This window comes from Urocitellus parryii, chromosome 12 (genome assembly GCF_045843805.1).
Source record: "Urocitellus parryii isolate mUroPar1 chromosome 12, mUroPar1.hap1, whole genome shotgun sequence".
Classification (NCBI taxonomy): Eukaryota; Metazoa; Chordata; class Mammalia; order Rodentia; family Sciuridae; genus Urocitellus; species Urocitellus parryii.
The window spans coordinates 17,877,355-17,890,319 of record NC_135542.1 but is presented as its reverse complement, the minus strand read 5'-3'; the positions used below and the strand labels follow the sequence as shown (position 1 = coordinate 17,890,319).

The 12,965-nt window shown below is 46.1% G+C and overlaps 1 protein-coding gene across 1 annotated transcript in view; it reads right to left on the bottom strand.

Annotated features, from left to right (window-relative positions):
* The window catches only part of Acoxl (acyl-CoA oxidase like), a 203,921-nt gene that overhangs the window by 51,937 nt on the left and 139,019 nt on the right, over positions 1-12,965 (bottom strand). Inside the window, exon 7 of the mRNA XM_077792061.1 lies at positions 8,609-8,696. Within this exon, the coding sequence (XP_077648187.1) occupies positions 8,609-8,696 (88 nt within the window). The remainder of the gene's footprint in view (positions 1-8,608; positions 8,697-12,965) is intronic.

Below are 12,965 nucleotides of genomic sequence, written 5' to 3'. Positions count from 1 at the left end.
CCCAGAGGACAGTCCCAACTGGAGCGGGCATGACTGTGTGCCTGGGGCCAGGTGGCCCTCTCTAGCGGCAGGGCCCTCCCTGTGTCCTCACCAGGCGGCCCCTGGTTGGCAAGTCCTATCTCCACTGATTCTGGAGCACAAGGTGGCAGCATGGCCCCCATCGCTCAGCCCCCTCCTGTCACCTGTGTGTGACAGCAGTGCTCTCAGTTCAGTGGCAGAGCTGCGGCCCCAGGCCTCTGAAGTCCCCCGCCTACCTCTTCACAACATAAGGGAAATGGTGAGGGAGGGAGGGAGGGAGGGAGGGAGAGGGGGAGGGAGGGGTTTCATTTTTCAGGGAAAACTTTGTTTTGTTTTCAAAGCAAAGGGTCAATGGGGCCTCTGACATTTTGGCAACCAGCAGTCATGGTGGCTCCAGTGTCCTGCCCACTGGGATTGGGTGAAGGGGTGGAGGGGACCCTCAGGGACCTATAGGTGTGGGGAGGGTGAGGGCTACTGCTGGCTTCTCCATCTTCAGCCTGTTCTGTCACCAGCTCATGCTCTCAGTTCCGGAGAGCAGCCGAGCTGTGCGTGGCCCTCCCTTTCTGACCACTCCTCTGCCTGGAGCCTGTGGGTGCGGGAGGGGCCCCTCTGGCAGAGGGGCCCTCATCTGTAGCTGTTTCTGCAGGCTCTCCGCCCAGTTCCCAAGGCAGCCTCCTCCAGCACAGTGCTCTTGCTTCTCTGAAGCAAACTCTCCTTTTGGTCCCCACTGCCACTAAATCCTTGTCCCTTGACCTCTTGGTCATGCCTACTTGCTGACATCTTGGTCCCTTTCCCCAAAGTACATGTCTCCAAGTGCCAGGACAGTTTCCTCCAGGATGCCTGGGTGTGCAGGTGGACCCTGCTCAGTAGGGACAATTCCCAGCTTCCCATGCCACCCAGTAGAGGCCAGGCCCCAAAGGCATTTGACATGCCCATGACCACCCACCTTGCCCGGCTTGTTCCCTCAGTATTCTCCCCTGGCCTCTTCTCCAACACTTCCTTCCTGACCCCATGGGAAGCCACTTGCACCCCATACCTCGTCTGACTTGCATCTCTTTCCTGTTCTCCCAGGGTACCTGGCCTCGGGCAGCTCTTGTTCCAGCTCTGACCAATGCCTCTGGGAAGCAGGGGCTGTTTCTTCCTGGATCTTTTAAGACTAGAACTTAACAGAGTCCCCAGCCCACGATGGACCTTCAAGAAGTGGATGTTGGATGGGGTGGGGTAGACACGGGAGCAAAGGAAGGGTGCTCCATGCCAGTACTGCCTCTGCGGGCCAGCTGAGCAGATGCCGCATCCGGGTGGAGCATCTCTGTGGGCTCAGTCCTCATATGGCCATTGGAGGTGGAGAATGGAGTGAGTTTCAACTTCTCAGGACGTCTGCCATTTCGGTCCCACACCTGAGGCAGTCCCTCAAGGCCATTCTTCAGGACCAGTGTGGCTTACATGATTCTTGTGAGTGGAAAGAGCAGAAGAAATGGAGGTCAGCTGCTCATGGCAGCCACTGGTCCTGTGCAGCCGGGACTTTGGGCATCTCTGAGGCTTACGACAGAGCTGAGTGTTTCCTTAAATCAGCTTCATCAGCAACCATTACCATAAAAATTCCACTGTATGCCCACGACCTGAAGAAGGTTTACATGAAGTTTGATTTGCTCTAAGTTGAAGAGTGAAAAATCATAAAATATGAACAAGGCAAGAAACTCTGATATTCATTCATTGCATCAGGAAACTGTTTACATACTGGGAAGTAGCAGGTTGGAACATTCTGGAATGCTCTGCCATGTTCTGTGTTGTAGACTAACGGATTCATTTGATTCATGATCTGCAATCCTCCAATTCACAGTAAGAACCATTTAGGAACCATCTCTACAATAAGTCCTCTAGCTGCACAGAAGAATTTTCATTTATAATTAGAAAATTTATGGGAATTTCTTGATTATCCAGGCTGCTACTTGAGAATTTCTGAGTGACTTCTGGGGACAGGGTCAAGGAATTGAGCTAGCTTCACCAATTTCTATTTACGCTGGTATTAAGTAAAATTTCCCCGTCAAGTTTTCGATACCCACTTTGATATGCAGAGCAGGGCTTCTAAGTGTCAGTGGATGAAGATGAGCTACTGGTGAAAACCTCACCCTTAGTTATCTTGTGATCTTCCCCATGTAACACTCTATGCCACTTGAAGCAGACAGTGAAACTTGTTGGGTGATTAGATCTGAGGATGAATACTGCTTTTATTCTCCCTCCCTGGTTCTCACGTTTCTGGGGAAAAGCCATCATTTTCAAGTTAATAGAACATTATGTTTTCTCTGCAAATAAAATCTCATAAGTCATAGGCAGGGAGAGAGGTAAATTCATGAGAGAGAGGACACAGTGCTGTTTTTCCTCCTGGCATTTGGGATCTATGATAAGTTAAAAATGATGTTTTTATCTCTGGTGATTTATCAAGCTTGAGATTTCACAAAAGATAAACAGATGCACTAAAGAAAGAATACATCATCTTAATGCCTCATTTTGACACTTTTGGTATCTAAAAAGCATGTGTCTTAAAGAGCTCGCCTCCAAAAACTTAATAGTTTCCATGATTTACACATTTAATTCTTGTCTTTTAGACACTCTAAAGTGAGAACATGCCAGGAGGCGCCGTTTAAGAAAATGGTCAGATGCGAAACATACAGATTATTTATAGATGAAAAACTCAAGAGCTGAAAGAAAATCTGGTTGTCAACAGACAGTTGCTTTTTCTGTTTTTTTTTTTTTTTCTTTCTGTAGTTCATTTTGGTTTTTGTGTGGGTGGCTCATGTGAACTCAAAGGTTATTTGCTAAATGTTTTTGAGATTAGAACATGTTGTCCCTTAAACCTAAATTTAAATTATGTTTATTGCCAATGTGTTTAACTTTACAATATGTGGTATAGGCTAAGTTTTAAAAATACAAAATCTTATTTAGAATTACTATGATAAGACAAAAGTGCCTCCATTTCTGTTTGTACTCACAGTGTAGGTTTTACTCTGAACACTAGTGGCAATGGAAAACTCACAGACTACAGTTACTCAGTGTGAATTCATTTTTGGTTTTTTGTCATTTTTGCCCATCAATGTGGGTATTAGTCTAACTTGGTTTTTAAATAGGTGTCAGAAGATGTCAATCCAGCATGGAAATAGGACCCCATCTCTGCAATTCATCATGCATACTACGATTTTTCAATCACATGAAAATAAAGGAAAATATATGTATAAAGTGTGTATGTGGGGGTGTGTTTCTCTTGCTTTTTTTTTTTTCCCAGCAATTCTGAGCTGGAAGAGTTAGACCCAGCATGAATATGGGCCCTGCACATAGGCAGAGAGCAGCAGACCTTTGGGATTGCAATCTTGCTTCTGTCCCATGCACCTGTGTGATCCCAGGCACCGTAGCCAGCCTCTCGGGTGCCTCGTGGACGCTGTGGGGTTGTTATGGAGATGAAACAAATTACAAGAACCAAGCACTGAACGTGGTTTGGGTGCAGAGCAAGCACTTGTAGATAAGAACTGCTGGGAGCATTTCAGCCCACCAGGACACCAGGCCCAACAGATAAGTGACATCTCATCAGCCTCTGTCCAATCCCAGAGGTTTAAACTCTGTTCTTAAGGGGACTCCACAAAACAAATGACCTCCAGGAGTCAAGACTTTGCCTTTTTTTGTTGTTGTTGTTTTTTTGTTTCTTCTTCTTCCCGGTGCAATGGTCCTTGGGTCATTTGTGATAAAACTGCCTCATACACTGTCACTCCCTTCAAAGTCAGCGAGTCACAGTTCTAAGGACAGCTGTCTTCTGCAACCAGCTCCTGAGCTTGGTTAGGGTCCTCGGGGTCTCCGTCCTGGGGAGGGTGCAGCCGTGGCCCTTCTTAGAAAGCAGCACCTTGGAGTCCTGAGGTCCAGCAGATCTGAAGTACAAGTTCACCTCCAGGGTCAAGGGGAGAAGTGAAGCTTTGAGAAGGAAACCCCAACCCCAAGGGGCACTTTTCGCTCATGGGATTCAGGCGCGTGACTGAGATAGAGAAAGCAGAGCCGGGATTTGCCTTCTCTTCCCAATGCTGGGGCTGCCAAGATTCTGGGTCTGCCTCGATTTGGCAGTGAGTTCTGTCTGCCATTCTGGGCTCCCTAGACCTTCTGGCAGCTCTATTGGCTACATATTTAATGGGGGCTGGACAAAGGAAGAGGTCAGTGTCAGGGACAGTGGTACCCACAGCTGTCAGGGAGAGTGGTACCCACAGCACTCCCCCTCCCTCAGGCCACCAGTGTGGGGTCACACTGGCTAAAGATTGTCCTACCAGCAGATGGGGGCCAGTGGGAAGGGAGGGTACACATCGCCACTGTCAACTGGTCCCTCTGGTTCCCTACCCCCACCTCCAGCAGCAGAAACCCACTATCCAAAGAGTGGGCTGACTTGCAAACTGTAGGTCCATCGAGGCCTGGATGGGAGGACTGAGGACTCGGGACTCGGGGGGACTCTGGTAGTGGAAAACAAGTACCCAGACTCACAGAGCATCTCCTGTTGAAGTCCTGGTATTGAATGTTTCTGAGCTCACATAATGTAGGGCTTAAATGCCAAAGCGAAAGCCAGGTGAATGCAGTTATATAAAGAATAACCCCATCTGCATTTGGAAGGGACACACCGATTCCATAAAGAGTACCAAACAAGCACTGTGGGATCAAACAAGGAACTGAAATGTCAGTAATGCATGTGATCACGCTTGCAGTTAACAAAGTCTCCTTTCAAAACACAAACATTGCCAGGGGTTGGGGATGGGGGGTGGCATACACCTGTAATCCCAGCAGCTCAGGAGGCTGAGGTAGGAGGATCACGAGTTCAAAACCAGCCTCAGCAAAAGTGAGGTGCTAAGCAACTCAGTGAGACCCTGTCTCTAAATAAAATGTAAAATAGGGCTGGGGACGTGGCTCAGTGGTCAAGTGCCTCTGAGTTCAATCCCTGGTACAAACAAACAAACAAACAAACAAATAAACGAAAATAAACCCCACAAACATCCTTAAGAGGAATGTGAGATTAATCCTCAGTAGGCAGAAATCCCACCTGTCCATGTTCTAATATAATCAAAACCTGCTCTTAATGTGAACATTTTAAATTATTAGGCACTTTATTAAGAAAAAATGTCTTCCTGCTCCATTATGAGAACTCCTCACCAGCTCTGAGGGCAAGAAAAGCAAGAGACTGTTCTGGAAAGAGCTGGGAAAGGCTGGCTGCCATTATTTAATAAAAGTGCTTAGTTTCTCCTTTTTTTTTTTTTTTTTGGTTAGGAACCTGTGCGCCCTTAGGGGTCAGACGCCACCAGGCGTCAGAACTGCTATTTCTAGGGCAAGATAAAAATGGGTATTACAGAAAAATAACAATTCATCATTGTAACCGTTCCATGCCACTAGAAACCACTGGGGACCGCTTCACATTTTCATTTCAAACATGGTTTTCTCCAGTCCTCAGGTGACAAGCGGACGCGAATGCCAGAAGGCTTTCCCCCCATTTGTTCCTAATAAAAATGGCTCAACTCTGGGTGTGTTGTCATGTGGGGTGACCCGAGGTCTGAGCTTTAACAGGCTGAGCCTCGTTTCCTCTTCCCTGAGCTCTTCCTTTCAGAAGTCTCTGAAGGCAGGATCTGGCTGGGTCACCCAAGACAGATGGGCTCCTCGACTTCCTCTCCCACCCCCGGGAGACCCTGCTGGAGGGCAGCAGGCTGTTGAAGGTACCATCTCCGTTTCCCTGGCTGGTGCTGCTCAGTAAGGTCTTATCCTTGGACTCATTATGTATCCATAGTAGCCTCCTTGGTATAGATGGATTGTTCTGTTCCAGAATATTCTTGGACTTTCTAAATGCTGCCATTGAACTAGTTCTTATTAATCTTCTCCCTTTACATTATACACCCAAACATTCTTCATCTGACCTTGAACCTGGGACTCATTTCCTGAAAGCAATCACTTTGGAATACCAGTGAAAGTTTCAGAATCAATTTGGATTTTCTTTTCAAATCCTTGATGCTTCCTCCTGGTGTTCAGACCTTGTGCACTGAGACTCAGATGCTTCATCTTCCTTTTTCTTCTTCCTCTTAAGGAACAAGGTCTACATGGTCTACTTCGATTCTGAGAACTAAGATTTTTGTACTGATTAATAGTGATACAGTTTTTTATTAAACACTATGAGTCAGGTGCTGCAGCAAGGAACTTCGAGGATCATTTAGTTTAATATTTCCAACAGCCCCATGAGGTAAATACCACTCTCCACATCAGGGTGTAACCGAAGCCCAGAGGGGCTGAGTTACTCAGACAACGCGAGGATCTGAGCCCAGGTGACTCCACTCTGAGCCCACATCCTCAGTTCCCACACCAAGTACAGAGATGTTCTCAACGAACAGATTGAGCCATCGAGTTTCTAAGGTGAAGGGATCCGTGTCTTGATCGCTGGACCCCTCCCCTTCTCAAACACAATCCCATTTCTGAAAACCTGGAGTCCACAGGGCTCATCCTTGGGCTCCAGGATTGGCAGTGTCTGTGGTCAGTGCACAGAAGCCCAGAAGGAGGAACCCCAGCATCCGGGCCCCAGTACCCCAGGAGTGAAGCCAACAGAAGTCTGCACACTTGGAGGGGAAGCCTGGGGCATTCCTTCCTTCAGTAGGGGTGTCTAGGGCATGGCTTCATATCTCAGATAAATTTCAGTCTGATCAACAAATATGAAAAACATAGAGAGAAGGGGGTGTACCTACACTTCTGAGGGGTGAGGCTGGCACTGGGGCACCAAGCCAGTCCAGGGACGTACATGGCCTGCGGGGATCACAGTGGACACTCAGGTATCCAGCCAGGCCTGAGGGCATGTGCTACACAGATGGGGTGCCTGGTGCCACCTCCTCTCCTAAGTCAATTCTATGTGGAGAGGTGCCCGTGAAGGAATAGGCCTTGTGCCCATGACTTGGCAGTTGGGTTTTGACTTGTGAATAAACTGACATTTCTCGTTGATGCATCAGTCATTTCTAAGTTCAAGCAAGATGACTCAATTTCCCTGAGTCTGGCACAGTGTGGGTGTGCAGATAAGACTTCTGGATCTGCAGATGAGGGAACCCAGTCCTGCATCTTAATAACCTGAAGGGAAGGGAAACTTCTGCCCTGCCCTGATCCTCTGGTCTCTCTCCTGCTCTTCCCTGAGTGTAGGAGGTGGAGTCCAATCAGAATCAGGAAGGTTAATGTGGCCCTGGTTCTTCCACGGTGCAGTCACTGCATGCAAAGGCCGGCCCTCGGGTGGCACTCCTGGGGCCTCCTGCTTCCCAAGGAACCTGTGCTCCTGGCACATTCCCATTCCTGTCCTTTCTCTTCTGTACCCTGAGCCTCACCCCAGGAATGGGACCACCCCAGAGCGGGTCCTTGGAGGGAGAGAAGAGGCCAGGCTTGGTCTGAGCCCACACCATTCCCTCCAAGCCAGCTCCCAGCAGAGCTCTGCAGGAAGGGGCTGGCCACTGGATCATGTGGCACTTCATTACATGGCACTTTGCTCTCTTAGAACTTCCTGGTTGGGGAGAGAGGTGGTGAGCAGGCTGGGGCTGGCTACCATGCAGGCTCTCCTGGGTTCTGCTGTAACATCTGTCCTGACTCTCAGCAGGAATTCCACCATGACAGTGTCCAGACACACCAGGAGCCAGGCCCCTGCAGCTGTGGAGGTGGACCATCCCAGCCCTGCCCTTGGGGCCAGCAGTGGCCCAGGGTGGTGGAAACCCCCACACAGCACACAAGCTCACGAGCATCTGGACTTTCTCTTTTAATAATTCCCCATGTCTCCAGTTCCTGATGCCGAGTGAAACAAATGACTCTTGAGATGAAACAAGAATTTCACTGACCCTCCGCCGTGGATCTTACTCATTGTTAATGTTTTGTTGTATCTTGTTATTTTGGTCTTTGGAGGCCAAAATGAAGATTCCAATTTCTCAGTCTCAGAGTGACGGATGTATTAGGTTGGAAGAGTCTTTGCTGTGGGGTCTTGCCTGCGTCCTGTAGGATAGGCTTCCACCCACTATCTGCCCATAACGCTACCCACCCTCAGACAACCCAAAACATCTCCCAGCCTTGCCAAATGCCCCTCGGGGGTCAAATGCCCCTAGTTGAGAATCCCTGACTTAACAAGCTGACCCTGTTTCTTGTGACCTAGAGGACGAGGTTGAAAAGTTAGTCCTGTGTTTCTCATTCTGAGCCAGTGGCCCTATTAAAACACTCTTGCTTTGTCTGGTGTGCACCCTCCCATTTGTTTATTTAGGAATGACAGTCATGGTGGGGCAAAGGTCATTTCTGGGGAGCTGGCGTTTTGCCAACTGGCTGCTGTCTGGTGCCATCTGCCATCACCAGGCTCCAGATGTGTTGAGGGATGGGTTTGTGGGTATCATCTAGTCAGTGTTCCCACGGGGCTGGGATCTGATTTACCATAAGCTTCACGATTCTTGGTCTTTAAGGGCCCTAAGTCCAACGTGAGGCTCAGACTGGCGTGAGGACTGTCTTTTCTCTGGAAAGCCACATTCCCAGATGAACTGCAGAGCCCTGAGCTGCCCAGGAACGAACATTCATCCCAACTGACCTCTGTGAGTGTGTGCCAGGGACAGGAGAGTGATGTGGTGCAGGCACGAGTTCCAGGCATGGAAGAAGTCCTCTTTCTTGGTCACCACCTGGTACATTGACAGAAGAAAAACAGCCACTGATGACATTCTGAGAGAAATAAACTTTGGAACAAGACAGATGGCAAACATCCAATTTTTAATATAACCATAAGAATGGGCAAGGTCTCTGGTGGGTCGGACTCCATGATCAGAAAGGGGCTCATTAGGTGGGTGAGTGTCATCAAGGATGTATGGTGAATCCAGGTCCGTGTTTATGGTAATTCCTCACATGTCAAATATGGAGGCAGCCACGGCCAATACTTGAGCAGTAAGAGACATTGGAGAAACTTGAAGGAGAAGGTAAATGCACAGATACAGTGGACTGTTTAATAGGGGCACTCAGACCTGAAGAATTCTAAAGATTAGAACTGACTACTTAAATCTAATCCTCAACGTGACCAGTCCACCTTCTCTCATCCCTCCCTCCCTCCCTCCCTCCCTCCCTGCCTTCTTTCCTCCCATTGTAGTCAGGGGCTTCCATTTGATTTCAGATCACCTCCTGAATTCCTGTGACGTCCCAAGCATTGCTCTTTGGTAGTGTCCACATCTGACATGTGTGGAGAACTGGCATAAACATGGAAGCGGAAGGCACAGTATGTTGTGACACTGTTTCAATCAACGAGTCACTTTGGGGGACCTTCACTGTATTAGGTGGTCTTTCAACCTCCTCAATGAAGGGCACCTTTTTTTCTTTTCATTTTTCATTTGAAGGGAAGTGAGAAAACATGGCTGGAATAAAATAAGAACGAAGAAAATACACAAGCAAGAGAAAGATGCTGCATCAGGAAGCCGAGAACTGGAGTCACTTCAGCGAAGCAAAGGGCAGATTCTTATCTGAGCAGAGAAAAGAGTTAAATTTGGCACTTCTGACTTTTCTTTGTTCCTTCTTGCCTTTCTTTGTTTCGAAAACCTAATGGCTTGATACTTAAACTTGTAGCAATCTTTTTGCTGCTCAAGGAAATGACACTCAAATAGAAAGTTCGACCTCATCTACCTACTTCCCATTTGTTTTAACTCATGCTCCCAGGAGCTCTCTCGGGTAGAAAGCACTCTGCTTTCCCGTAACTCTGCAGTTTCTCCGGGGCCTGGAGGTCTTGCTCGGGGAAACGCTTCTTACAACAGAAGGCTTTGTGTCCCAGTGGAAAAAGAGCACTGCCGAAAGTCACTGCCCATGTATAATTTAGCACGATCACCCAGGGCAGCGGGCACGGCTCGGAGAAGACGGCTTTGCTTGCACACCTAACTGGGCGTCTCATGACACTTGAGGGAGAGGACAGTGTCTCCTCACTCTCTGGATCCATGCATCTCTGCATTGGTGTCACAAATACAGCTGAAAAGTTGTGGCAGAGACAGGTGACTCTCAGAGAGCAGCCTGCAGGTGGAAGCGCAAGAACCAGCCAACCATTCCCAGAAGTTCTAGGAGATGCTGAAACTACCCATCACGCCATAAAGAAGAACACCAGGAACTTGTCCAATAGGCTCTATTCACACACACCAACCACCCCCTCCACTGCAGGGGAGTCAGAGAAGATGAATAAAACACTGCAGATGGTACACATAGAATCAAAGGCATTTCCTGATAATAATAACAACTCAATGTGTGGAATAAGTGTTTCACTGCCCTGATCAAGAGAAAACCAGGACAGACAGCTGGCTGGACAAGAGATTTCAGATGGTAAAACCTCATAGAGGGCTCTTTGCATATCTGCTGGCATGGCTTCAAAATGTCCCCAGGAAAAGGCAAAGGCAAGGTCAAGGTAAGGGAAAGATCCTGGAAGGCATGCCAGCCAGTTCAAGAGCTTTTCTCATATGTCATCATTCTGGTACTGATGCTGGGGCAGGCTCAGTGCATCCTCATTCCTATTGGCAAGTAGCCCCCTACTTACCTACAAACTCACCCTGGGCAGGTAGGGGCACACCTAGGTCTTGGAGCATGTTGACAGAAAGGCAGCTTTGCATGGCCAGACACACAGCAAAGCAACAGACAGAGAAGCTTCTGTCCCCTTGAAATATAATTTGTTGGCAGGAAATAATAAGATGAAGCCAAGTGGGACTTCATAGTGGTCCACACACACGCAGGTGGGCTGATCCAGGAGCCACATGGGGCTTCACTCCAGCCCACTGTCAAGAGGTGAAAGTGAACAGATCAGAAAGTATACTCTGGCTCAACCTCCAAGCAAAGTGACCATGTTCACCTCAAGTGTGTCACTGCCTATAACTATAACCCTTTAATCTCCTATGCAATGCACAAGATTTTAAAAATGTGCTAATTGTGCAAACAATGTCTTGAAACAATAGAAATCAGGTGTACCACCTTAAAAAGCTTGAGGTAAGTTTTCAGGAGAGAGGACTTTTAAAGTGATATAGTTGCTCTTTACTTCAGGCAGTGAGCCTACTACCAAAAATGTGGGTGCAAATTAGGTGTATGCAAACTCACTCCTCATTTAAATGCAGCAGGCAACTGGCAACTGTTTTAAGCATTAATTGCATCTGTTCATTTAGTTTTCAGAACCCCTGATGGTGGGTTTTATTGATATCTTCATTTTGCAGGTAGAAAACTGGCAGAGAAGGTTGAATAATTTTGTACAAGGTTGCAGAGCTGAGCTGTGTCTTGGCTCCCAGTATTCCTAGCCCATGTTCCTAACCACAGGCCTCCCAGCTTCCCAGTGGAACTGAGGATAGGTAGTTCCCTGCAAAATCTGCCCCTCCCAAATACATTGTTTGCAAAGACACATTATCACACACAGTACCATTAATAAGTAATGATATGCCTTTAATAATTAATGTGAACAACAGCCCACCCTTAAAGTGTCTAATGAAAAGATATGCTTATTTCCCAATAAGTCAACACACAGCTGAGACATATTGCTGACATATAAAGAAACATCTTCTGTGTGGTAGATGCTCATATCCATTCCCTCCTTTTCTATAAAAACCTCATACAGATTTGGGCAGCAATATAGCCAGTTAAAATTACTTCCCCATAGAGGATCTACAAAAACAAAGAACCCATAGTCAACATAATTCTCAATTGTAAAAGGCTAAGTAAGTGCTTTCCCTTAAGGAAAGGAAGACAATGGGGTCTTAGAGCACATTGGCAGAAAGGCAGATTTACTAGGACAAATACCAAAAAAAGCCACTGACAGAGAAGCTTCTTCACCTTGAAATATAATTTGTTGACAGGAAATAATAGGATGAAGTCCACTGAGTGCGGGGATGTCCATCATTACCACTTTTCTCAACATGGTGCTAGCCAAAGTAATAAGAAAGGAAAAAAATTAAAATATCTTCATTCAAAGATACACAATTGTTTAGAAAATCCCAAGGAATGTATAAGAAAGCTATTAGCACTAAGTAAATTAAGCAAAGTCACAAGGTGTAAGATGGACATTAAAAAATCAATTGCATGTTTATATTTCAGCAGTGAACAATTGGAAAAAACATAAAATAAAAATGCTGTTACAATAGTATGAAAATATTTAGGAATGTGTAAAATATGTGTAAAATCTATACCTGAGAACTGAAAACGATTGTGGAGGGAAATTTAAAAAGAGATTCTGTTTTCATAGATTAGAAAACATGATATTGCTATAGGTCACATCTTTTCACTTTAATCACAATATTGATTCAATGCAAATGCTATTCAAAATCCTAGTGGATATTTATTTTTGTAGAAAAAAAGCCAATTGTAACCTGATTGTAAAATTATGTAGAAATTTGTATAGAAACTGTATAGACATGTAGAATAGTTAAAATAATTTTGTGGAAAAAATTGGAGGCAGCAGTTTCTATCCTCATATTAGATAAAGTGGACATAAAGACAAAGTTAATCAGAAGGGACAAAGAAGGACATTTAATACTGCTTAAGGGAATTATACATCAACAAGACATAACAATTGTAAATATTTATGCCCCAAACAATGGAGCATTTACATATATCAACCAAACCCTCTCAATTTTAAGAATCAAATAAACCACAACATAATAATACTGGGTGACTTTAACACTCCACTCTCACAACTGGATAGATTCTCCAAACAAAAACAAAGAAGCTATAGAACTAAAAAATATAATTTATAATTCAGACTTAACAGACATATGTGGAATATTTCATCGATGCATCAGTGACGGAATACACTTTCTTCTCAGCAGCACACAGATTCTTCTCTAAAATAGACCATATCTCAGGCCACAAAGCAACTCTTAGCAAATACAAAAACACAGAGATAATACCTTGCATTCTGTCATATCATAATGGAAAAAAACGAGAAATAAATG